Source organism: Olea europaea, unplaced genomic scaffold, assembly GCF_002742605.1.
Source record: "Olea europaea var. sylvestris unplaced genomic scaffold, O_europaea_v1 scaffold256, whole genome shotgun sequence".
Taxonomy (NCBI): Eukaryota; Viridiplantae; Streptophyta; class Magnoliopsida; order Lamiales; family Oleaceae; genus Olea; species Olea europaea.
In genome coordinates, this window is record NW_019243883.1 from 48,855 (window position 1) to 76,339 (window position 27,485).

The following is a 27,485-nucleotide window of genomic DNA, read 5'->3' on the forward strand; positions in this document are numbered from 1 at the left end:
TACTTTCAAAACATTTTTCAAACGTATTCAAAGTTTAGTTTCAGAATAAATTTTTAACTTTTCAAAATTTCTCTAAAAACTCTTGTTCGATAGTGATTATGAGAATTAATTTTTGACAGTTAGAGAAAAAGTGGATTCCATTTGTGAATGAAAAAGTCAAAAATGACAGTTAAAATAATAAAATAACGGTCAAAAACTTAAATTTTTGAGGTGAAAAATTACTATCAAATGGGCTGAATAATGTGAGGAATGCTTTATGTTTACAGTGAAATTAAAATATTAGTGCGGGGCATTTGACGGACAAAAATGTGTGTATATATACACACAAAATCTCTATAATCGATATCCCATCACTACTGTCGCATATTCATAAAGTTCTCACTAAGACCACCTTTTTCAGCCTCATTTGCTAAAGATACAAGCTTTTTACTATAAAGAATGGCTACTGCATCAGCCTATGCTATTTTCAGGCCTTCGTCCGTCAAGCCACCAGTTACCTCCACCGCTGCCGCCACTTCACTGGCTCAAAAGCTGCTTTCGTTTAAGCAAACAAACCCTCTTTTATCTCAAACCCTTAAACTTTCCAACTCCGCCGCCGCCGTTGCCGGCAGTTCATCCGCTAGAAGATCATTCTCATGCAAGAGCCAAACCGACCCATCAGCAGGTTCAAGATCCTCTAATTATGATTTAATTCAGTTCCATCTCTGTATGATCATTGATTTTTTACCTCTTTTTTTACTGGGTTTCAGCTAAGATTCAAGAACTGCACGTGTATGAGATCAACGAGAGAGATCGCGGCAGCCCTGCTTATCTTCGACTGAGTCAAAAAACTGTCAATACCCTTGGCGACCTTGTGCCTTTCAGCAATAAGGTTTTATTACTTCTAAGTGTAAAAATCTACTTAATTTGTTAGTTTAAGCAAGAATTATGAGCAAATCTTTGTTGTACAACAGGTATATACCGGAGACCTGCAGAAACGAGCAGGAATAACTGCCGGAATATGCGTTCTGATCAAGAACGAGCCGGAGAAGAAGGGTGACCGGTACGAGGCGATCTACAGTTTCTACTTCGGCGATTATGGTCAAATAGCGGTCCAGGGACCCTACTTGACCTACGAGGACACCTATCTGGCTGTGACTGGTGGTTCGGGAATATTCGAAGGGGTGTATGGACAAGTAAAGCTGCAGCAGATTATTTTTCCTTTCAAATTGTTCTACACCTTTTATCTGAAGGGCATACCGGATCTGCCGGCAGAGTTACTGGGTAAGCCGGTTGTTCCGTCGCCCGCGGTGGAGCCCACGGCGGCTGCCAAGGCCTGCGAGCCCGGCGCTACCGTCCCAAATTTCACTGATTAGTTGATGATTAACGAGGACGGTGCAATAATGTTAGGCCATGTTTGTTTGTGTAATAAATTCACCTTTTTTTTTTCTTTTTTCTTTTTTTGTGAAAGATGATAATTAACTATTTTCTCTATGAGGAAAGCTTTATCTGATGGTGGTGAAATTTTGGAATAACATTTTGCAATGATTCGATGATTCCTGCTTTTGCCTTTTTTATTTTTTATAGAAGAGCTATACCCAGCTTTTTTAATAAAATCTTCTAAATAAACAAAACATTTTTAAAAAATTATCTAAATCTAAGGCCGATTACACAAAATTCCCATGGACGTAGAAAATTAAATTTCATTTTCCTCCTTTTCGCATATTTGATTGGTCAAATTTTTTTGGCAACACCCCATTTTCCACCCTTTTCCACCTTTTTGAGGAATTGGTTTTCCCATGTATTTGATGGGTTTTTTTTTATTCAATTTATTCAAATTTTATCTTCAATTGTAACAAATTTTATCCCTTTAATTAATAATTTTCATGGAAAATAAAGCCAAACGAAAATCAAATAATTCAAAATTTTAATATTTTTTAGATAGAAAATTATATCAATCAAGCACATTTAATTGACAATTTTCAGTAAAACAAGTTTTAGACAATTCAATTTCCTAAAATTCGTTTTCTCTCCATCAAAATTACATTTTTACAATCAAATGGACCCTAAAAGCTTTATAGTCGGCAAATGAACTGTACATGAAAAGTATATCGCTTTTGAAATTAACTTTCATCGTGTTATCAAAACAAGTAAAAATTTTATGATACATTTTTCAAAAGTTTTTAAGCACATATTTTCTAAAAAAATTATTATTTCAAAATACATTTTCTTCAAAAATAGTACTCAAACAGTACATTTTGTGCTTTTTTGGAAAAGTTCCAAAAAAAAATTGTATAGTTTGATATCAAAATCAACAATTAACTTTAATCAGATATTTAATGTGATTCAAGATTTTTATTAAAATTTTAATAATATTTTTCATCAACTTTACCCAATTGTGCTAAAACTTTAATAAAAAGGTATGTCAAACAATCCCTTTCCTTTCATCCCGATACCTGTATATACTAGTCTAGAGCATGACCAATCGAATTTTTAGTCTCCGTTTTGGTTTAGTTAAAAAGTTGATAAAAATTTAAGAAAAATTAATAATTAATTGTAAAGAAACGTATAAAATTTTCATCAAAAGTTCGACAATAAATTTCATTAATTTTTTATTAAAATTTACTGGAAAACAATTTTTTATTAAACTTGATGTTCTTTTTATGTTGGGTGAGCGGAACATACTTTCAATCTTGTTGTCCCATGTGTTTATATATCATGTTATTTTTGTTGGATCAGTAAACATGTGACCCCTCCCGACACAATTTCAACTCCACTATGCAACTTGCTCCACTAGAAGAGCTATTCAATGATTATCCCATCCACCAACGTCAATTGCTTTATCTACGAGGAAATTATCAAAATAATTAACTTTTGACTTTATATTTACAAAATTGTTATTTTTTTAAAGTCTTAGCAAAATTTCAATTTTGAACATTTTCGCCCCTCTTAAAAATTCAAATACCCAACACATCCTTGAGTTGACAATATAAAAAAATGTACAAAAAGTGGAGAAAATATGACAATCAATCACCTCACAATTGCACTTCAAAGTCCTTACAATAATTCTTAACTCATTCATTTTTCTCTCTTTAATACATTTCTTTGCAAAATTTCTCATTTCTCATTTCTTCTTTTTTGTGGTTCCTCTCTTGATTCTTTGAAAACCATATGGAATGCAAATTCTTATGTTGGGATCCCGTTTATTACGTCAATACAGAAGGAGGCAGAATATCTTAGGTAAGGTTTCGAATATATTCGTTTTTTCAATCGATTAAACTATCTTATTTATTATATTTTTCTAAGTTAGGCACGGGTATCGAATTTTCCAAGCGAAATGCTTAATTTGTCACAATTAAAGTCTGTACAGTTATAAATTCTCGACACACGAGAACTTCTTGAAAGATCAGTTATGTGACTTATCCGTTGCGATAAATTGTCGTTCCCGACAGTTCGTTTCAGTTATTCTTGACAGATGAGTCATCTTTCGATATAAATTGTCATTCTCAAGAATTAAATGCAGTATTTCTTGAACATTATAGTTTTTTTTTCTTATACGTGTGTTTAGCATTAACATCTGAAGAACTCAAAATTTTAAATATACTCATCTTATTTCGTAATGTGCAAACTATAAATATTGAATTAATGTCCATTAGTATTGTAATTGTTATTTTCAATTAGATGGAGGAGGCATTAACCCGTGCTCGGATAATCATGAGGGTTCATTGCCTAGTGAAAACCAAGAGGTGAACGGTACGTGCGTTAATTATGAAGAATTCAAAATTTTAAATACTCTTATCTTATTCCGTAATTTGCAAACAAGAAATAATGAACTCATGTCGGTTAGTGTTGCAAACGTTGTTTTCAAATAGATGGAGGAGCCATAGAGCTTCAAGTGTCATGCCCAGACAACAAGAAAGTTGCCTCAGCTTGTAGCACGATGGATGCGACTACCATACCCATCGAAAGTAATGATTTTATTAACACAAAAAGGCAATAATCGACACATATTCGATTTTTTGCAGCATTTACTAGAACTCCATACACCAAAGAGAGGAGAAAAAGAGTAAAGAAATAACGTGACAAAATTTGTTAATACTACATTATAATTGATTTGTGTACTAAATGATCTCATTTTGCTCCCTTCCAAGAATGTGGTTATAAACATGATTTGGTGGTTACATCCACATATGGTTACACATTTTATCATTTATCGTTTCTCGTATTTGTTGGATTGTTCAATTAGGACGAGAAAATTTGTTGAGTTATATATTATAATTTTGTCAGGAATAAATATAGTAACGCCTTTACCAAATGTTCTGCAACAACTTATCTCTTATGCATCTTATTTATAGTTACATTTTCTGCTTGCAACCAACTGTCGAAAATGACAGAAACCTTCTATTGGGACCGATAGTTTAACTGTCAGGATATTGTGCAATGTCTGTAAATGATAATAAAAAATGCTAATAATAATGTAAGTTGACAATGTGTTCGGGAACAACATGTTCCTTATATATATTTTTGTAGTCAAAATTTCTACTTTGCAACCATCTTTTGAGAATTATACAATCCTTCTGTCAGATGGTATGCAATTTTTATCTATGTAATTATTTTGCTTGTGAATTTAAACACGACTAATGTCTACAAACAGTAATAAAATGATAATGATGATATAATTTCAGAATGTACAACGCTATCAGGGGAACATTCAGAATACAAAATCAGCTATTTTTAGATATCAAGCCTATTTACATGAGTTGTGTTAGAATAGGGTTGGAATACGTGGTTCGATTATGGTCAACTCTACCATAACGAGTGCATAGGGTAATACTTGTCGGAACTAAAACGAAAGTGGTTTTGTCCATTCTCTACTTCCATTTGTCATCCACATAAACAAACTTTTCTCCATGTGGCATGATGAATCTCAAATGATTACTAGATATTGCAAGGGTAAGAACTCTACACAATCTATATGTCGACATTTAATAGTATGAAAGTAACACTTTTGAAGATTTAAATCCATTAAATAACAAAAGGTGAAATGAATAGTTGAATCCTAACAGTTAAATTATTTATCCCGATAGTTTCTAAATGTCGAGTTCGACAGTGAAAATGTCTAATATGACGGTTTCAAAATGTCGAATTCAATAGTTGAATTGTCGAAATTGTCTGGAAATGTAAAAACATGTATTTGGTACCTTGAAATAAATCATTCAAAACATTAATGGTGATAATCAATTCTCAACAGTAACATCACAACATCTTCCCAAAAATAAACAAGGAATAACTTAATAGTTAATTAATTATGGAATCCTTAACATTTTCTAAAGGATGTTGATATCTTTTTCCTTCAAAAATATATCAAGAATTAAACAAATCAATGAATAAGAGTTTCAAAAATTTCAAATAAATATGACTATATTTTATTTAACGTTTAAAATAGTAAGCTATAAGATGAAAATATAAATAATTTCTAATAGCTAACCTCTGAAAAATGGATGATGAATTTAATAGTAAGGTTTTCGTTATAATGAAATGAAGAAGATGGATAAGAAGTTAGAAGTTAGAGTTTGTGAATGGTAAGAAGTTATGTGTGTTTTTTTCCAAATTCGTTTTTTTTTACCAAAATTCATATTATCCAATATAATAATCATATTTCTAATATTTATAATATACAAAACAAATCATCACGTCACAACATTAATGACTTTCAAATCAAGCATTAAATGCTTCTAAAAAGATGTCACTAAGTATAATATGGGTCTTTTACACCCAAAAAGTGACATTTTTGACCAAATTTAGTGCAAATGAAATTTTTTTTTGCATTTTCAAATTTAGTAACATTTATGAAAATTCCTCTTGATTTATTTGATGGATACACGTTTCTCACTTTTTTTTTTTTTTTTAGTGAGACGTACTTTTTGAAGTAATAATTGAATTTATTGAACAACGTATGGTTAGATTTATGATCCAAATTCGATCTAGGATTGAGTGATTTGGAGTGTTGCGCTTGAAGATGTAAAAATAGGGTCCAAGTGAAAAAAAGTCAAATTTTCGGCGTTGACAGTCGCCAGCTTACCGCTTGAGTAATAGGCGAACTTTTGGAGTAGAAAGCTATTGCCTAGCTCTCGCTCAAGCGACAACGCCATGAGAAGATTTTTCCTTTTTTGTTTACACGCATGTTCTGACCTAATTTTCATTTTTTAGGTTATTTCTAGGGTTTTGACATATTCTTCATAAATAGTAGACTCTTCATTTAATTTAGGGATTACTATAACAATATTATTTTCTCTATTGATTGTTGAATAAAATATTATATTCTTCGGCCAATCTATTTCTTGCCTTTAACCCTTTTTTTTGTGGGATTATATATTTCATATTGTGTCATATAGCCTCCTTAGTTCCCAACACATATAATTAAAAAGTAATAATTTTTTTTTTAAATTCTACAAATATTATAATCGAAAATAATTTTAAAGAAACCTATGTCAAACAACTCTAATTTGACCTTTGACCAACTTATCGTAATGAAATGTATTCCTATGGTACGAAACAAACACCCCTACAAGTCATTAAAACTTTTAATGGTTTTTTATTAATTAGTTTTTCATACCACAAATACAATTCAATACACAAACTATTAAATGATGAGTTATTCACAAACTATAAATAATGAAAATATCAGTATCAATGCAAATTGAATGTGAAAACTATTATCATTCAAGAATTATTCTATGGGCACATAAGGGGGCAAATAAGGGTGTCCAAAATGGACACCCGGGGGTGCCTGTGCAATATCCAAAGCAAAGAGACTTTTTTTCTTTCCTATTTTCCATTTTTTTAAGGTCCCATCGAAGAAAAAACAAACTCTAAAATAGTGATATTAGATCTTTTATACCAGCATCATCTTTATCAAATTTCTTTGTCTTTGTCTTCCAAAAAATCACAAGGAGTTTAGAACTTAACCTTTTTTTTTTCTTTTTCTTTTTTTGCATTTCGCTCTTCTTGTTTATTTGGGTTTGTAGCTATGTTACTAATCAAAATGCAAGGACAATCTGATGATACTTCATTAGATGATTGTACAAGGAAGATGTAAGGTAGGTTATAGAAAAATGAAGGGAAACAAATGATAAATAAAGGAATTTTGAATTGATTAGGTCAGGAATCCAAGTTTGGATTCGGTTTGGATAAAAGAACTTCATATGTTATACTATTCAAGTCTCGACGACAAATTGATTTGATAGCTCAGATATTATTATTCATGATATTGATCCGATTCAAAATCGTCGAGAGGTAATTCATTCATTAAATTTACCGCAGGTGCCCCTCCAATAGCGGGTGCCGGGTGTCCAAAAATGGACACTCTTATGTGCCCCCTTATGTACCTATAGAATAATTCTTAAATGATAATAGTTTTTTGGAGGGGTGTCGAGTGTTAATTTTGGACACCCTTATGTGCCCCCTTAGGTACCTACAGAATAATTCTTAAATGATAATAGTCTTTTCACATTCAATTTGCATTGTCATTGATTTTTTTTTCATTATTTATAGTATTGTAATATTCAATCAAATTAAATTAGGTGTGTGGAAGTACCTCTGTATATCTGTCCCGAATTATAGTCCACTTTCCTCGTTGAGGGAATAATTGAATTCTTCATTTTTCAATATATCCATATTTAATGTGTCTTGTTATCAATAACACCGAAATATCATTATTCAATTGTAATAGAAATAATAAATAAAATGTCCATACATGCACATTCTATCTTCTATGATATTTAATCAAATATATTTGGAGTATAAAAATGCCTCAGCATCATTATTGTTGTCTTAAACTATGGGCCAGAAGCTAAAAGACCATTCATATTCCCACAATATTTAGAGAATAATACTATTTGTAGTCGCTCACTACCACAGTCCCTCTATGTGGCATACACATAGCGGTTAGTGATTTATTGCATAAGGTAATAAAAAATTACCACATTAATGTATCAAACTACTAACCGTCATATGTATGCACATAGGACGACTATAACAGTGAACAATTGCAAATATCATTACTCTATTTCTAAAGATACTCCTAGAATAATTAACACAAGGGGTTATAACTTGAATAAATCGATGAGACCATTGCTCGTTTTAAAAGCTCCAATAGTAGAAAATAATTACATTTCCGTAACTCAAGAATATTAACATGTTTCTCTTCTACCCAAGTTTTAATTTTCTTATTGGAATTTTTTAACCAAGTTCTGGAGCTCAAGAATATCAACTTTGCTGGAATTAGATTGTAATATTATGTTCACGTGGGAATATGTGAAAAGCCCTCCACAGCTGAAACAAATTCATCAATTTTAGTAGAAGCCTCTTGATGTTGATGTGAATTAATAGCTCTAAAGAAACTAAAATCCACGACATTCATATGGAGACTGTTCACGAATTGACAAAATAAACGAATGTCGAATGCAAATTTTCTTCCAGCTTCTACGAACTTGAAATCTAAATATGACTTTGCATTATCTTTTTGAATGAAGACGATCCTAGAATTAGAACATGGCACTTTTCTTTGACTGAAGGAAACAATTTTTCGATTGAACTTGATCAAATAACATCTTTAGTAATCGACAAAATTGACTTTTGTCTCCTAACTCTCCACTTTATGGTGTTTACTTTTCCACACAAATGACCATATTCCAATTTTTCCAATAAATTCTTTACTAGAAGTAGCGTTAAACCGTAAACGAGCAACAATGGCAAAAAACATAAGCTTCGCAATAAATATTTTACTTTTGCATGTGTGAAATGGCTCCATTTCAATAGGATAAAGATAATACTTTTGTGATGTCATAGACATATAAAATCACTTTTCATCTATATAAATTTGATTTTGCATGTTGACGGACAAAGGTTTACATGCCAGTGCACCTTCGTCGATAATTGACTAGAACAACTCCATCATTGCTTTCTTCTTGTATTATGTCAAATATGGTTTCACAAGATTTGAGTACGGCAAAATATATCGTTCTTTGATTATTTTATGAACACTGATTTTTGCACATCTAAAGCCTTTGACAAGGATTTTATATATGTTCGACGACGAAAAGGGATATCTTTCATTCATTATGAATCTATTTCAATTCTCTTGAGACCAACCTTTTTCACAAGCTATGAAGATAAAATTGGTAGGTCACCACTTGTAATAGTAAAACAATTTGTGTCATGCAAGAAACTAATCTGGTGGATATAGAAAAAGAGTTGGTAACTTTTGAAATGACTTCTCTTGCTAACATTCCATCTTGACTTTTCTGGAGTAGCATTTTAAAATACATCTCTTTTTTATCAAAAGTGAATTTTTTATTTTATTTTATTATTATTTTTTTTCCCTGTATCTTCTGGCGCTATCATGGTATTGCCTAGAGTAATAATATCTTCCGGACCATGGGAGAATTGTTCTTACTAAATTTTCTTAACCTAATGAAAATGGAAATAAGTCAATCTTTGTGGGATGGAAGGAGTAGTTATTATTATTATTATTTTATTATTGTAACTATATACATTATTTAGATCCTAATGCCCATTACACAATTTTAAGATGAGAACCCATCAAGCCCGTTTTCTTTTTCAAAAATCACGTATTATGTGAACATCTTATCAAGATCTTTGAGTGCCAAAATTAAGCCATTCTCACCATTAAATTTTTCTAGTGTGATTCATGATCAATAAACACCAACGATATTGAAAAAAGGAAATTTCAAAAATGTTGCAAATAATATGGTCCAATCAAAATGAATAATAAAATGTAATACCACTAGTGCTTAGCCGTGTCGGATTGTTTATCAGTATTTAATTAAATAATATTAAAAAATCTTCAGTCAATATATAAATGTACTAAAACGTAAAAATCATATACATATGAAAATTTAATTGAGCTTGGACTGCTCTCGTCTAAAATTCAACGTTGCCCTCTATCCATGCCCTTGACGAGAAAAATTATCTCTGTATGCTATTAATGACTTGCATTCCCAAAATGATCATTGTTTATACATTATTATCTTGTTTTATTTATTAAGTAAAGTAGTCATTAGCTTCTTTGTTCACGTTTTTCTTGTTTGAATAAAATGATCTTCCAGTTGGTCTTTTGGATATTCCTTACATGCTTCAATTCAATGGTAAACAAAACTTTCTTTCTATGTTTGGTCTTTTGAAGAAGAATTGGTGAGGTGAAGTTGTCGACAACAGCAAAACGAGAAGCCATGGTTCCATTGCTATTGCAGCTCAACACGGGAGAGCCATGGTTTTACTTTATATTTGTCAAATCCTCTTCTCCATTCCTCACTCTCTCCTCCCTCAAACTCTTCCTCTATTCTCTTTTCGCCCTCTTTGTTGAGATCTTCGTTGATGATCCTTCCAATTCTTTATCACAATTCTTCAAACAAAAACAAAAGGAGGGGGGGGGGGGGGGGAAAAAAAAAAAGGGGGGGGGGGGGGGCGCAAACCGTTCACTTGCGGCTCAAGCAGCCAGCAAATTTTCCAACCTTTAAATTTTGGCAAAGTTAGCACGGACAGTCATGTCGATTCATCGGTATTGTTCCCGCTAATGATGCTTAGTACCTGAATTTTCAGGAGACACTAAAATATTTCTAATGAGAAATACACTTGATTGAAAGATTAAAATTATATTCAGGCTTATTAGTCAATACGAGTTTTATTTGAACTCGAAATAATTTTTTAAGACATTTTATCCTATTTTAACTCGAAATTTGATGAAACATAAGTTTAATCCTTAATTCTTAACGAACTCACTGTCCAAACAGTTATATGTACCGATGTAAACTTTTTCAAACACACGTCTCCTCTTCTTCAAACTTGAATCTCTCTCTCACACAGAAACACACAGTTGTAACTTGAAATCCCTAATCTCTCCACCGGTGTAATTTTGATTCTGGCACCGGTTATTATGTCATCACAATCGCCGGAATTCGAAGCCCGGCAGCTCAGCATACCAAAACCCATCTATACACTATCCCCCCGCATCACCTCCCTGTTCTATGATCCCCATTCCAAATCCCTCGCCCTACGCCATTCCGATTCCTCTTTCTCTCTCTACTCTTCTATTTCGCCGCTTTCTCTTTCCTCCATTCCTCCCTCATCCCAAATTCTAGTTCCGTCTCCTACATCTTCCGCTACCTTTTTCCACCTCCAAACTGCTAATTCGACCGCCACTCTCTTCCTCACCTCCTCCCCTCTCCTCCGCCCCTCGGCTGACACCCTCTTTCGATTCTATCTCCTACGGAAACCCAACGACCGGTTTAGTAGAATTAGAGTTTTTTCCAGTCATGGGGACTTGGATTTTGATGAAAATAAGTTTGGGGTTGTATTTAAGGTCAATCATGGGGTGTCGGTGAAGTTGTCTGGCGGGATTAATGTGTTTTCAATGTATTCAGTCTCGAATTTGAAGATATGGGTTTTTGCTGTGAGGATGGTTGGTGACGATGGAGATGGAGGAGTTTTGAAATTGATGAAGTGTGCGGTGATTGATTGTTGTTTTCCGGTTTTCACAATGAGGGTTCTGTCGGGATACTTGATTCTGGGTGAAGAGAATGGGGTTAGGGTTTTTCCGCTGCGACCTTTGGTGAAAGGGAAGTTGAGGAAGGAGAAGAGAGTTTGTAAAAGATTGAATTTGCAGAATGGGTTGATTAATGGGGTTGATGCCGCAACCGGTTTTGCAAATAGTAGTGGAGGAAAAGTTCCAATTGCAGAGGAGGATTTGAATTTGGTGTCTAGTAAGGGTGGAAAGACTGAGAAGCATTCTGATAGTGGTGAGTTTTCGGATTATTCCTTGTTTTTGCTATGCTTGGTCTTCTGCTTTTTCCTTGTTTGACGAATTTTGTGTGTGTGTGTGGTGCGGGTTGGGTTGGGTTTTGGGGGGGGGGGTTAAAATATTGTCAAAGCCTCAAAATTTATGGCCTGTGGCCAGGAACTTTTTGAACCCAATAAGTTGCATTTGTGATCTAAAAATGTATTTGCTTGAATTGATAGAGTTTTTAATAATGTGCATTTCAATGTTTACTCTGGTCATGGTTTATGTGAAAAACATGTTCTTAAATTCCAGTGAAGTAGCATTAGATCCAATAAATTAGATGTAGGTTTCGTATTTGTAGCCTGCAGAAATACCATTTGGATAACTGAAAGGAAAGACAATTAATTCTGGGACATGCCACAATCTGCTGTAGAATATCTTATAAATAATAATACGAGCTTTGCCGTAGAAGTTATGGTTGGATATTTGCTTCATTATAGCCGCTAGTAGCTGTCCTTTCATTCCATTTATTGTTAGGCTACAAGGACGACAGTTGCACCCTATGATTGTTTCTTCACTTGAATCTGTCAGCATTTGCTTTGATCGTAGATAACTGCATAACTCCCTTGGATTTGGAGATTCTAGTGTTTTCCCGAAAATGAATGAAATTGATGGGTTTTTAATTTATTATATCAGGTCTTTCTGTGTCATGATTCTTGGGAATGCTATTGGCTTATTGCAAAATCTAATGCACGTTGGACATGCTCCTGAAAAATAAAAAGCAATTTTAAATTTCCTTTTACCTTGAGCACACATATTTTCCTCCTCTATCCGAAACTGTGATTCCATTTCTCTGAGAGGGTTTGGGGGGTTCGAGTGGGTCTTTTATTGGCTTATCTGCCCCTGGAATACGAAAGATTAGATCGCGATCTTGCGGGACCCCTTTTTATTTCATGGAAGTCCCTGACTGACTACCCTCACATGCAAATAGTACTTGGAGAACTTGTTACTTTGTTAACTAGTTCATAGGTTTAATGTGGTTTGACACGTTCAATGTAGTTACATCTACAAAAGAAACATAAATATCCATCATGATAAGTATTTACACTTCTCAATACATGTACTAATTATGAGTATATGGAATGGAAAATTAACAACTGAGAACATAGTCTCTACGCTTCAATATAATGCCAAGAACTGAAGATGCCAAAAAGAATTAATAGCACAGAAAGGAGAGAAAGCAAACTATAATTTTGATGTTATATTTTGTCATTCGTCCATTATTGCTGTTTCGTGCTGATACCTTGAAAGTTGAGCTCGTGTGTGTGTGTGTGTATATATATATATATATATATATTCTATCATTTATGTCTAATACCATACCACATTTGTGGGGTATGAGAACTTCTTAGTCTATTTTTTTGGATGTCATTATTATTCATGAAGAGTAAAAAACTTATGGGTTCCTTATCTAACTTAATCAAAATTTTCTGCCCCATGCATTAATTATTAGTTGTTTATTTTCAAACTTTTAACCCTAAGGTTGGTTATTGTTTTAGAGTCGATATATGTATATAATAATCTGCCCAAGTCATCCCTTATTCATATTTACTCTTTCTTGGTTGTAGAGGCCTTGTAGCAGTTGGTTCGCTTTGTCCTTCTAGTGCTAGCTATATTACTTTGTAATTCAAACCGATTTGATTTGCTCTGGAAACATTGGAAACTTTGTCCTTGAACTAATCTATTATGTAATTTGAATCCCGTCTTCATAAACTAGAGTTATGAACCTATCTAGGGGATTTAAGCTATGATATGTGTAACTTAACATTGACTACCATTTTTGTAGTAAAATGGTTCATTGAGAACATCAAGTATGCCTCATGCCGCAGCCCCCTGTACGTGGTGGTGTTCTTAATTAACTCATGTAAATGGTTTTGGTATATGAGAAATTTAGAGGAAACTTTTAATATCTAAAATGGAGGACAATTTTTATTAAAGGAGGTTGTGTTTGAGGATGGGACCGAAGTAAAATTGTTGGTCTATCTTGGTTGAATTTTATACGTACTAATTTTTCTTTTTATATTTTTGGTCTCGCGTACACAACTATAGGTTAACTAAAAGATTTCAACTTTCAGAATGGATTACTAAATAAGGGGTGATCAGTGAGCAAAATTCTTGCAACCTTAATTATGATTATTTTCCAAACTTGATTATGGATCATTCTTTGAGATGGTTGTATTAATCTCATCCTCCCATTATCAATTAGTACCCAGTTTGCGAGTTTAATAGTCCGATCTTTGTTTCGATGAGGGAACACATGGTAGAAGGAAAGAAATGGGATAGCTTTATTAGTTATGTGTTTCGTTTATTAGATCGGAAGGAAAGAAAAAAAAGCTAGGACAATTTTTAGCCCCTTGTTTGGCCTCCAATTTTCCAAAAATGCATTTTTTTTCAAAACTCATTTTCAGCTATACATCTCTCATAAAATAATGTTACATGTAAAGCCAAACTTTTCCTTATTTTTTAATAACACATTTTTCATAGAAATTACTTTTCAAAAACACATTTCCTACAAAATCTCATTATAATGGAGCCCAAACAGGATCTTAATTTCTGTTTGCCCTTTCTTTCGTCCCTTTTTCTGGTTATTTCGTTTTTGTTGTTATTATTTCTTTACAGGAGATTCACTTAAGTGATACTTCACTCACCGATGCACTGTTAAGTCATGATAAACTTTTCATGGAGAAGTCCTATTATCTAAGTTACATCAAGATGTCATAAACCCCATAGATTAGATATTTTATTCTAACTTTGTACTTTTGTATCGTTCCTACTATAAATATTATTCTCCACTTGTTGAGACAGAAATTTTCATTTTTATGAATAGCCATGTATTCTAGATCGTCTTGTTCCTTAAATGATGTGAAGCTGCTATTACTTGGAAAATGTTTCTTTGCTGGATAAATAAATCTGGATTAACGATTGATTATTTTGTGAATCACTATAAATTCCTGGGCTCTATATATGAGTTGAATATTGAGAGCTTAGAAATGGTGCTGTTACGCTTGGCTGGTTTGTATACTTTCACTGAATTCTATGTCTTATTAATTTACAGCTAAGTACTCTATCTTCATTGCAGAATTGGTAGTTTTCTAATAAATTTGTGATGTTTTTAGACTGAGCCCTTGTTTGAGCCCCATTTTGGAGGGAAAAATGCATTTTGAATAGTATATTGATGGAAAATGCGTAATTAAAAATGCGGAAAAGTTTTGGATTTGTATGTAATATTATTTTATAGAAGAATGTGTGGTTGAAATAATATCAAAGCATCGTTTAAGAATGCATTTTTTCCAAAGAATGAGGCTCAAACAAGGGCTGAATTTTACCTACTATTCATTGGATGAGGTTTTTGTAATAGGCCTCTGAAACTGTTTATTTTGCCATTTCTACAGCTGCTGATTGTGCGTTGTAACTTGCAGTAAAGTTGAGGTCCATAAAACTTAGGCAAGACTCTAGGGATAGTGGTGCATGTTTTGTGGCTTTCAAGAGAGATGATGTTGAAAGTTCAATAACAGTGAAGATGCATGGGAAATCAGCAAAGGCAACATCCATGCAGGCACTATCAGCAGACAAATTCCTGATTTTAGACTCTGTTGGAGATCTACACCTTTTATGCCTCTCTTATTCTGTCCGTGGATTGGAAGCTGCTTGTCACATGAAACAGTTAACTCAGACGATGAAAGTTATAAAGCTGGCGGTTCTTCGTGATGTTCCTTCAGGTATGCTTGCTTCTGTTTTCTTGAAGTCTTAAATCTGAATTAGATTGTGCATAAGCATAATCAAACATCTTATTTAATTGACGTTGTAAATAGGCAATAACCTCAAACAATATGACCATATACTTTCTCCAATTTTTTTGCGTCCGACTTTAGCTTCATAAGAAAATAAGAAATTCTGATAATGGCATCACAACCAGCAACTGAAATACCTCTTGCCATCAATATGCAGTCGAACAAACTGTTTGGATATCAGATGGACATCATACTGTACACCGGATGGTAATGTCTGGCATGGATACTTCTACTGATGAAACGAAAAGTAAAGACAGCGAGGAAAAGCTCATCCAAACCTCAGGTTCCAATTTTCTTCATGTCCCTGTCTGCAGATTTCCTTTCCTGGCATTCATGCACATTTGTGATCAATATTATGAAAAGGTGGTATGTTTAGGTAAAAAAATTAATGCATTGATTGTTTCTAACCAGAATGATCAGATAACAACTGCATAATGATTATTCTGGACTTCAAATGCCACAACAATCTGGATTCGGCAAATGCCTTCTCATTCTGTTTGTTGCTAGTCGTTTGATTAATAGTAATTGCACATGTAGCTTCTAACATGCATTCAGAAACTTAGTTCTTTGTTCTCCGTCAAACTATTTTGCCCAACACTTGCTTCTGAAAGAGTTCATCATACAGTTCCACAATTATTTTGACTTTTTTACCTAGTAAATCAGCATTGGCTTCCAAATAGGTGGAATTTTATTGCCTTCTCATATCTGAAACTGGAGTTTTTTACCGTGATATATGATGAATAAATCTCGTGTAGTTTAGCTAGAAGCATTCTTTAGTTTTTTTTTTTTTTTCACAACCCATTTATGGTATTGACTACTAAATATTGAAACTGAGCCCCTTATATGTACTCATACATATTTTAATTCATGTTTTTGCTAGTGACACAAGCAATTTTTACCAGCGAAAAAATTCATGAAGTGGTACCTTTGGCTGCAAATGCAATATTGATTCTTGGAGAAGGTATGATGCGGATAAGCTACCATTTCTTTATGTGACATGGATTTTGAACCGATATTGAATTTCTCTATTCCTGTTTCTTCTTTATTTCAATTTTGGTTGGTAACATCTACTCTTTTTTATTTTTTTAGAGAAGGAAAATATTTCTGTCTCATTTTTAGTGTTTAGTGGTGTAGAAACATCTGCGTACTGCAAATTATCTTAGTTGAGAAACTATTTTGTTGGAACTGTGCTCCAGTGTGGGGGGAAAGGAAGGGGTGGGGGTGGGTGGGGAGTTGAAAATGATTATTAATTCTGTCTCAGTCATTATCTTTTTTGTTCTCTTGACAAATTTTGTGTTTGTTATTTCAGGAAGCATGTTTGCTTATGCCATTTCCTGATCTTGTCAAGTGGTTCTGTCTTCAAAGTGGTAAGTCGTCGTTTATATCTTCCTCATCGTTATGCAGAAGCTTCTTAGGCTCCTCCCACTGATGTTCAAGATCTTGTTTGCACCAGATTTAGGTGGGTGTCAAACAAAATTCCTCATAGTCACAGGATTCTTGGTTTAAAGAACATTAGAATACAAGTAGTGATTTCTTTATTGATGGTTGGACTGGCATTCCTTTTCTTGATTTCAATTTTTTTGCAGGTCATGTTTTATTGGGTAGCTGATCTCTTCCACTTGAATGGGATCCCAGCACATTTGTTTTGTTGGAAAAGGCTAGTTTTCTTTTCTACATGCGCAATATAGCCTATGTTTGATGGCCATTATAAAGAGAAATTGGAGGATAATGATATTTTGAATAGCAATTTTTTGGAGAATATGTAATTAAAAAGTTGGGAAAAGTTTTGGATTTACAAGCAAAATATTTTATTGGGTGAATATGTAGTTGAAAATGAGTATAAGAAACAGAGAGTCAAACTGGGGCATAGTAGAGTCCAAAGTTGTCAAATTCTTTGAGCCTAGGTCACTTCATAATTCAATTCATTTAGGCCATGATATTTAGATGTCTTGGACTGTTTCACTTAGCCTTTATTTGGCTCATGTTTATAAACTGCTTATAAATGCTCAAGCCACACATTTTGAAGGACCCAAAAGTACTACTTATTTTTCCATCACTCATTTCTATATATTCATAATTTTAACTGTTTATAAACACTTTCCTAACATGCTTTTAATCTCTTTGTTTTTCATTTCTCTTCTTGTTTAGTCTGGAGCTGCAGTTGTCTACCATATCCAATGGTGCATATCAGTCCGAAGATGCTGAGCTCTTGAAGTAAGTATAATCATGAACGTATCTGTGCTCTCAAAAACAGCCAGATTTGAACATAGTAGCAAAATTTCACTCTTAAAATCAGTTCCTTTGCTCCTTGTGGGGATTAATTTTACATTCTTAGATTGGATGGAAATCTGGTTGCGTGATGCATAATGTTAGGGCGAAAGGCAAACGTGATAGCAACAAAGGAAGACATTGTTATAGGACCTCTGAAATTTGCAGAAAAAGTCAAATGATTGTCATTGCTACTCCATTCCCTCCTTTTCTTGAATTTAATTTCTGAATTTCATAGTTGAAAGCATACAATCTTGGTTTTTACTTAATGCCCTTCTATAAATATTCAATAGATCCTTCAGCTGTTACCATTTTGAGAATTCTGCTGTAGTGTTGATGGATTAGGATTGTTAATGGATTTAGTTCCTCCTCTTAAGACGAGATCTTAGGAATTTAGACTTCAGATTTTGGAAATGATTCTCTGGTTATGATTTGCTTTTTATGTCATGATAGACCAAGTATCTGAAATGGTATTATGTGAGATTCTCGTTAAAAGAGCTTGTCTGTTTATTGGTATACAATGTCTCTCCTGTCTTTTCCTTACTCTCGTTTCCCTGCTTGAGTATCATCTTCGCTTTTTCTCTTAAATTGATGCAATCTTACGAGGTTGAGTGTTTATCTGCTGAAGTTTTATTAAGGATATCCAGTCTGCTGGATGATGGAATGGTCCAACTGTTAAGCAAGATTTTCTCAGTGACTTACCAAGCTTCTTCTGCTCCATGGCCGGCTTCGGTAATGCTGGGACGAAACTTGGTGGCAATTTGGAAGCCCTGTTTGCTGGTTCACTGCTTTATACACTTCCCTCAGATGTAGTGCTTTTCTGCTTATACTGATTTTATGTTCTCATCGAACTCATTTGCATGTCTCCCTAATATCCCAAGGTGTAACTTCGCTGCAATATCTCGTGGCACAGGATGGTTTGTATGCACATAATTTTTCTTAGTATTTCTGCTACCTGGTTTAATGAGTAATATTATCAGCAATAAAGCTTTCTTTAGCCTCTTTGTTATTGATTATGTGTGTAATCTCAAACTTGAATTTTTTTCATGTGATAAGGGAGATTTGTTTTCCTGCCTATGAAATGATTATCAAACGAGGGTGTGGGGGTGTGTGTGCACGTGTTTACGTGAGAATTGATTGGTCCGCCTGGACTTTGGAGACTAGATGAGCCAGGCTATTGTAATTATTAGTGTGGCCAGCAATGAACTTAGGTGGAAGAAGATTTTGATAGACTTGGAAAACGTGGTACTTGAGGTATAAATTAATGAGAAGTTTTCTTAATAAGTACTTAAGAGAATGAAATCTTTTTAATATTTTACATGAATTCTGTGATTTATCATAAGTGGAAATTACAGATTTTAATAGATTTCTTAAATCAGATGCCGTGTTTAATATTTCACAAATCTGAATTTATTAATTAAACATAATTTATAATTTAAATAAACTAAGCCAAACCCTAAATTTCTCTCCCCTAGTATCCATTCTCTTTGTTTACTAAGTAGTCGTTGGCCATCTACCATCTCAAATGTCGGTCATCGTAGGAAAAAGAAAAGAAGTGTGGACACGCAGTGGTGGTGCCTCGGTTGTTTTGCAACGTTGCAAAATTGCACCGATACGAGTGATTTGCAGTGCTGCACGACGGCGCTGCATGCAAAACTCAACGTCATGGAGGCGTCCCCCTCACCTGGCAATGTAAGGTGGTGTTTAGATCTAGTTGTGGTGGCTTTGTTGCATTGGCTCTAATGGTGGTGGCGACGATTTTGTTGGCGTTGGCTCTGGTGATCGTGGCAACGGCTCTGTTGTGGTGATTGTTGTTGGTTGTCGTTGCGCTAGTCTAGGCTGTGGGCGAGGTGCTCAGTGATGCGGGCGTATTGGTTGGGTGTTGTGGTGGTAATGGTGTGTGTTGTTGATGTGGTAGTGGAGGCATGGTGGTGGCTCTAGCGATGGTGTCGTGGTTATTGTGGTGGTGATGTGGTTGTGGTGGGTTGTGTGTAGTGGTGTTTTGATTGATGCGAAGGTGATGGCGGTGGTGGTGTTGCTATCGGGAGGAGCTGGTGGTGATTATAGTGACGACGATAATGGTGGTGGTGCTGGAGATAGCGGGGAAATGGTGGTCGTAAGTGTTGGTAGTTGTCATAAATTATTTGGTTGACTGTGACTATAAAATTGGTTAATCTGTGACCAATAAATAATATGTGACTAATGAAAAAGATAAATTTTAATTAAAAAATAATGTGTAATTTAAAAAGTTGTTAATTTGTGATTGATAATTTGATAATTCGTGACTGCATAATAAGTTGTGATATTTGTGACTTAAATATATTTAATTAATTAATTAAATCATAATAAAATTTAATAAAAAGCTAATTTTTGAAATTTGAAATTTGTTTTCTTGATTTTGAAATATGTAATACTTAAAGTCTTACTTATGAAATTTTACTTTTTTATAATCTGGAATTGTCCAAGTTACCATCAACTTAATTGAGTATTATCAAAAGCTTAGCCCTTGTTTGAGCCCTATTATAAAGAGAAATTTTGGTAAAATGTATTATGAAATAGTATTTTTTGAAGAATGTATGGTTAAAAAAGAAGAGAAATTTTTCTTTATTTACATATAATATTATTTTGTTAAAGAATGTATGGTTGAAAAGAAAAGAATAATATATTAAAATTTTAAGGAGTATTAAGTAAGGGCTTATATTGCTCCTCTTTCGTTCGATTAAAAAAGTTGATTAAAATTTAAATCAAAATCAGTAATTAAATTTTAATTGTACATTTTATAAGATCAGCAGTTATTTAATCGTACATTTTATAAACTTCAATCAGAATCTACTAAAAAAATTTAATCCGGCCTATTCTCGAAATAAATTCGAGTAATTTAGCATCATCAAATAATTTCAAGGCTATGATTGTTCATGTGGTTTGGTTGCCCACGTTAGCTACATAAAGGTGAGGAGACGAAGAATAGCCATGTAAAACTTACGAGCTTGTGATGTTGAAGACGTCCCTTTCTAGTTAGGTGCATTGGACATCACATATTTTGAGGTCTCTATGATGTAGCATGAATTAAGAAAACTAAAAATAGAGGAGAAGAAGCAAAATTGCAAGATAGATTGAGAATTTCAGAACTTAACATTAGAAGATAAGCAAGGAGAAGGGAAGAGGAGAAAAAGAAACAGACGACAGTAAGAAGGGAGAAGGGAGAAGATCGGAAAAGAAGGAAGAACATAGAGAAGGAGGGGGAAGAAGATCTTAGTAACAAGCCAGACGTTTCATTCAATTTCCCAGTTCTTCGCCTATCCTTTTCAAGTTTCATTACATAAGCAAACCTAAAAGCGTAAAGCGTTTGGGCTAGCCTATTAATACAAGCCCAATAAAGAAAACATAAATAAATATCCATAATATAAAAGGTTGAGGTCCGCATCAATTCTCCTAGGGTGGGAAAAGACCTCAACTCTGTCGTGTAGACAAATCAAAAAAAGTTGTAGTGAATCTGATATCCAAAATGCTCTAAGCTATGCCACGAGGGATGATCTTTCTGATGAATCAAACATCGAAACTCAACAAATGAAGACAAAGTAAACTACAAATTATCCCCAAGAATATGATGTAACCAATGTGACCCGAGTAAAGGAAAATCTTGTTGATTCCGATAAAACTCCAATAATTCTAGTTTAAGCTGATGGAGTTTCTCTCTGGGACTCCACGTATAGTCGAACTCAAGTTGATCCACCAAATGAACAAGGAAGTACTCAATCATTCTATCATTAGTCAATACAATGTGTTAATCTAAAATAACATCAATTTATCTTTATGAGCTATAATAGGTGGCATTGGAATATACATAGCAAAAGATTTAGTGTGGGAGCTCCCAGGTGGCGATAGAAAATGATCGTCAAAGGGATTAAAATAACCTTTGTAAGCAAGAAAGTCCTTACTAGTTAAAATAGAACCGTGGCCAAAATTTGATGAAAGATTAATGATATATGCATTTAGACCAACATGCTTTAAATTTTTTAAAGGACCAACAATATAAGCTCGTAATATAACATAATCCCCAGTATTAAATATCAGCTCAAAGTTTATATAATGCATTACTTGCTTTAAATTGTTTTTCGATTTCAATCTGCAAGTCATGAAGATGATCTACAAAACCTTAACCGACATCGACACGCTAACATGTAGAGACATGAGAATAAGGTCTAAAGGCCTCCTAGACTTGTAACCATGAATAACTTCATAGGGGCTCAAAACTTAGAGAATGGTCCGCAAAATTGTTAAATGCATTTTGAACTATTGAGAGGATCAAATCTCAGTTCCTAATATTTTCTTGGACTAGACACTTTAAGAAATTGCCAAGACTTTGGTTAACAACTTCAGTTTGACCATCAGCCTGATTATAATCTACAGTGGAGAATATCAATTTAGTGCTAAACATAGGCGACATGGTTCTCCAAAAGGAGCTAGTGAAATCATTAGCTTCTTTAGGTTGGGTAAACATACGACATATAATACGTAATCGAGAGGTGTCAGGAACGAGAGATATAATATCTAGTTTCTCTGGAAGAGTTCGGATACCTCCTAAGGAGGTGTCTTCACTATAATCCAAGCCATCAAAATCTTCAAGTACAGGTTCATAAACTAGATCTTCTTATAGCTCATCTATTACATTCGTTCGTGCTTCAATGATCAGGGCTCGACCAGGACATTTGAAAGAGATGTGGGCAACATCCTTATAGTTGAAGCACTACAAGTGAAAAGAAGTCCTTGGAATTTCAGGAATTTTACCTTTATTTTCCAACATATAAAGAATATTAGACGGGGAAGGTCTTCTCGCTAATGATATGGATGCACGGTTGTCACCACTCTTTTCATATTGATTACCAATAATCAAGTCATACTCTCGAGTTAAAGAGTAAGCGTGATTAAGAGTAGTGACTCCCCCAAAAGAAAGTTTACACCTAAGATCATCTCTTAGACCTTGTTTAAACCTACTTAAATGCGTGGCCTCATCGTCAATAATATGACATTTCATTCAAGATTCCTCAAATTCAGCATTTACTCATTCACTAGCCGATTCCCTTGTGTACGGGTATTTCATTAGCTCAAAATTTCAAGATCTAAGCAACTGTCGAAAGTAGGGATATCTGACAAGGGAGATAATGAATATCGTGACAGTCATAGCCTCGTTCTCGTTTATGAACCTAATCCCTCTCCCTACGATCATGTCGAAAATATTTTTGATCAATTTGTCGATAACGATATTGTCTATTATAGGACATTTCAAATTATCAACATCAATCGAATGAGGAATTTGCTTAAAATTATTCAAACTAGCAGTTAGGCCCCTACTTTCTTCAAGAATACCTATCATTTGGAATTGGATAGCTGCTATTTGTTGGGTGAGTGCATCAAATTGTGAGGGGTCCATGGTTGAAGTACTAATAGTAAAAATTATAAAACGGCCACTACGCAATTGCATGCACTATATTAGCAGCTAAAATAACTTCACTGGAAAGATCAATGAACAATAAGTATAAGCAATGGAAAATAACAATTTAAACATTTATTTTTTAAATTTTGGGATTAAATAAATTCAAATATGGGAAGCTAATGTTGCTATTCTATGCAAAATAACAAAGCAATGGTTAAATATTAGTAAACAACTTAATCATGTAAAATAAGTGGGATAAAGTGAAAATATAACAAATCTAAGAGATTTAACCAATCAAGGTATTTAATCGCATCAATTTTAGGTAAAAATTAGAAATATGGTAGCACAAAGAAGTAAACGATGCAATTCTAAAATAAATAGTAATATAAGCCAAAGATAAAATAAACAGTAGCTCCCATTTTGTTCGCTGAAGTAACTGAGACAATCAATAGGACAAAAAGGAGGTACATGTCAGATAATGTTAGAAAATACCATTTCCCCCCTTTTTCACCGTTCTCCCTTTTTTCACTTTTCTTTCTTTTCTTTTTTTTTTTTTCTTTTTTTGACAAAATCAAAATACACTTTTATATAACAAATACGGCATAGCTAAGGCCCCAATAAAATTGATGCCGAAGAAAAGAACTCGACAAAGACATAGGACCTGGCGGAGGCTTACTGTTCTATAGAGATGAAGGTCGTTGGTGGTTTACTGTTCAGTAGAGATAAATGTTAGTGGTGGTAGAGAAAGGGACGGTGGTGACTGAACAAGGTAGGTAGCTTGTGTGGATTTCTTTAGATTTTGTGGAGTTGGTTGCAGAATTTAATGGGTGGTGTTCGTGATTTGGGGAAAGGTACTGATAGTTATGGTTGCTGCTGTCGGTCCTGGGAATGCGGTTCTTGCTAGAGAATGACGTGGTTGGCGATGGTTGATTTGTTTGGGCTGGCTACAGTAATAATTGCTGTAATAAGAAGTTGGAGAATGGGTAATTAAGGCCAATTTTGATTCCAGTCAAGAGTTTGTATCCAATTTTTTGGCTTGATTTACTGTATACTGTGTAGAAAAGATGAAGCTTGAGTGAGTGGGGTCAATTTGCGAGTGGACTGGTGGAGGTTTTGCGATGGGGATAGGGTGGTCGTGATTGAAATTGGACAATGGTTGTGGCGTGTTGTTGATGATAGTGGTCAAAGTTGCAGTTGTGTAATGAATCATCTCCCAAGTTTAGCTCAGATATCAAATTTGATGCAGCATGTATTAAGAAAACTAAGAACAGGGGAGAAAAAGCAAAATTGCAGGGTAGATTGAGAATTTTAGAACTTATAACATTAGAAGATAAGGAGAAGGGAAGATGAGTAAAAGAAACAGACGGCAGCAAGAAGGGAGAACACAGGAAGAAGGGGAAGAAGACCTTGATAGCAAGCCAAACATTTCATTCAATTTCTCAATTCATCGTCTACCCCTTTCAAATTTCATTACATACCTTTTAAATAAGCAAAGCAAACCTAAAAGCTTAAAGGGCTTGTGCCAGCCCATTAATACAAGCATACTAAAGAAAACATAAATAAAAATTCATAATATAAAAGGTTGATGTCCGCATTACTCTATTCCATTGAAATCTTTGTTTAGTAGATGCTATTTCAAATATATTCAACTTCGAGTTATTTTGACCAGGGGTCAGAATTTCTTCGAATATGTTCTTAAATTCATTCAAGATGCAAGTAAAACTCAAATTAGAGAAGAATATGGTGCTTAGGTTCCTTTTATTGGAACCATGTTTCTATTTATTTTTGTTTCTAATTAGTTATGAGTTCTTTTGCTCTGGAAATTCATAAAATTACTCATGCAGAGTTAGCACACCCACGAATGATATAAATACTACAGTTGCTTTGGCTTTACTCACATTAGTAGCGTATTTCTATGTAGGTCTTACCTAAAAAGGATTGAGTTACTTTGGGAAATATATTCAACCAACTCCAATCCTTTTACCCATTAACATCTTAGAAGATTTCACAGAGTCCTTATAACTTAGTTTCAATTTTTTGGGAATATCTTCGTGGATGGATTAGTAGTTGTTCTTATTTCTTTAATACTTTTAGTGGTTTCTATCCCTGTCATGTTCCTTGGATTATTTACAAGTGGTATTTAAGCTATTATCGAGTTAACCATAATTGAGTAATCTGAGCCCGTGTATGACTGCTGCTTATAAATTATTTTTCATTTATATATTTTATGGGATTTACAACTTCTATTTATTTATCCATCATTTGTTTCTATTTATTTTTAATTTACACATTCATAAATGAGATAATAACCAAAGTGGTTACTAAACTTTACAAAAGGTTTTCACATGGTCACTGGACTTTAAAAATCATCCAAATCATCACTAAACTTCGCAAAAGATTTTTACGGGGTCACTGATCATTAAAAAATACCTCATTCATCACTAAATTTTTTAAAAGGTTTCCCAGGGATAACTGAATCAGTGATTTCCTAAGAAACTTTTTACAAAATTTAGTGATTTGCGGAAACTTTTTACAAAATTTAGTAATAAATAGGGTGATTTTTAAAGTTCAGTGATCTTATAGAAACTTTTTATAAAGTTCAGTGATAACTTGGGTGATTTTAAAGTTCAGTGAGCCTTCAAAATTTTTTTGCAAAATTCAACGACCATTTGAGTTATTATCTCTTCATAAAGTACTCCAAATATGCTTTAAAATATAATTGGCTTGCCATTACCCGCCAAAATCCAATAATTTGAAATAAGGAGATGCGAAAATCCAAAACATGAAACTTTGAGGATTAATTGCAGCAAGTAGACATAAAAATCTGGATCTTATCCTCTGCCACGAAACATACAAATTTTGTATTTAAGACAAAAACTAAACATTGTCAGTTTGTCATCATCATTCCCCCACCCTACCCCAATCCCACCCCACACCCACCGCAACTCTACCCCAACACTTGACATGCACATGCATACTAAAACATTCTCATCCAGCAAATTTATGTCCCACAATTTTCTCCATCTCATCAGATATCTTTCCAACCCATTTTGAAAATAACCTAACATTGACTTGTACTTTTTATCAACTACCCATGCCTTTGTTTATCTGTTATGTACTAAAAGATTTTTCAAAAAGATATGTTATTCTACTAATAATTTGAATTTTCTAGGGTATTCTAGTTTTACCATTTAAAGGATTTTTCTCCTTTTTTGGCAATTCAAGGTATCAATTCTATTACAATTTTTTTGCTTTTTTTTTTTTTTTTTTTTTACTTCGTGCAAGCATTTGATGATGATAATGCACTCAATCTATTATAATTTTTGGGTGTTTCCAAATTATTTTGAAGCTAACTTCGAGGACAATGTGCCCTTCGTTCACCTTGTGCTTTTGATAGTCGAGTTGTCGAACGAAATCTTTTGGAATGAAAAACAAAATGAGACTGAAGATGAAGTTTATGATATATATGCGAATATAATTAACTATAATTTGAATAATTGTTATATATTTTCTAAAGGGTGAAGAAAGGGTAATTATCATCATAGTATTTTTGTTTTGTCCCACATTTTAATTGACGGTCCTAAACTTTTATTCATTGTCATACTTGCGTGTTCTCTCACCTTTTTGTTTGTTGCATTCTTATTCATCAACTTTCTATTAATTAGAAAATTTTGTTTTTGATGAAGGTTTTTGTCACAAAGCGTGAAGCTCCGCTACGAAGGTATAAAAAGATTATTTTTTTTTAAATAAGCAAAAACAGGGGGGAAAAAGGAAGAAAAAGAGAAACTAATACAAAAATTCGACAAAAGCATTTGCTCTTCATTTCAAAGTTTTCCAAAAAAAAAAATTTGGCTAAAAAATTGGTATCAGTGACAAAATATTCTAATCAATTGAAGATTAATGATAAGAAGTGAAGGAAAAAGTTGAGAATATACGTGAAAAAGTTGAGAATATACGTGTAAAAATAAGTAAAATTTGTACCAATTATTGTAATTAAAATATGGTGTAATAAGCAAAAGTTGTTGTGTAAATATAATTACTCTTACATTAACTCTACTCAGGGTTATCACACTTATAGAGGCATTCCCTTTAGTTTTAAAATTTAAAAAGAACCAAGTTTATCGGTATAAGTTTTCATTCTACCTTCCTCTTA

At 33.6% G+C, this 27,485-nt stretch overlaps 2 protein-coding genes across 3 annotated transcripts; both read left to right on the forward strand.

Moving 5' to 3' along the window:
* The first annotated feature begins 357 nt into the window (after positions 1-357).
* Positions 358-1,527, forward strand: LOC111382804 (allene oxide cyclase, chloroplastic-like). Its single transcript, XM_023006844.1, has 3 exons — positions 358-664; positions 750-871; positions 954-1,527. The coding sequence occupies exons 1-3, from the start codon at positions 439-441 to the stop codon at positions 1,353-1,355; spliced, it is 750 nt and encodes a 249-aa protein (XP_022862612.1). The 5' UTR covers positions 358-438; the 3' UTR covers positions 1,356-1,527.
* A 9,283-nt stretch (positions 1,528-10,810) lies between these two features.
* On the forward strand, positions 10,811-18,914 carry LOC111382779. 2 transcript variants are annotated; one of them, XM_023006815.1, is made up of 8 exons: positions 10,811-11,798; positions 15,259-15,558; positions 15,788-15,913; positions 16,511-16,591; positions 16,940-16,997; positions 17,217-17,287; positions 17,779-17,844; positions 18,527-18,914. In XM_023006815.1, the coding sequence occupies exons 1-5, from the start codon at positions 10,937-10,939 to the stop codon at positions 16,966-16,968; spliced, it is 1,398 nt and encodes a 465-aa protein (XP_022862583.1). In that variant the 5' UTR covers positions 10,811-10,936; the 3' UTR covers positions 16,969-16,997; positions 17,217-17,287; positions 17,779-17,844; positions 18,527-18,914. The 2 variants fall into 2 exon arrangements, with proteins under 2 accessions (XP_022862583.1, XP_022862584.1); XM_023006816.1 differs by lacking the exons at positions 17,779-17,844; positions 18,527-18,914 and having other exon boundaries at positions 16,940-17,089; positions 17,217-17,281.
* Positions 18,915-27,485: the final 8,571 nt, after the last annotated feature.

Coding starts and splice junctions, on each gene's coding strand:
- LOC111382804 (XM_023006844.1), top strand. CDS start 439: ATGGCTACTGCATCAGCCTATGCTATTTTCAGGCCTTCGTCCGTCAAG. Junction 665..749: donor CCAAACCGACCCATCAGCAG/GTTCAAGATCCT, acceptor ACTGGGTTTCAG/CTAAGATTCAAGAACTGCAC. Junction 872..953: donor TTGTGCCTTTCAGCAATAAG/GTTTTATTACTT, acceptor GTTGTACAACAG/GTATATACCGGAGACCTGCA.
- LOC111382779 (XM_023006815.1), top strand. CDS start 10,937: ATGTCATCACAATCGCCGGAATTCGAAGCCCGGCAGCTCAGCATACCA. Junction 15,914..16,510: donor AAAGCTCATCCAAACCTCAG/GTTCCAATTTTC, acceptor TGTTTTTGCTAG/TGACACAAGCAATTTTTACC. Junction 16,592..16,939: donor AATATTGATTCTTGGAGAAG/GTATGATGCGGA, acceptor TTGTTATTTCAG/GAAGCATGTTTGCTTATGCC.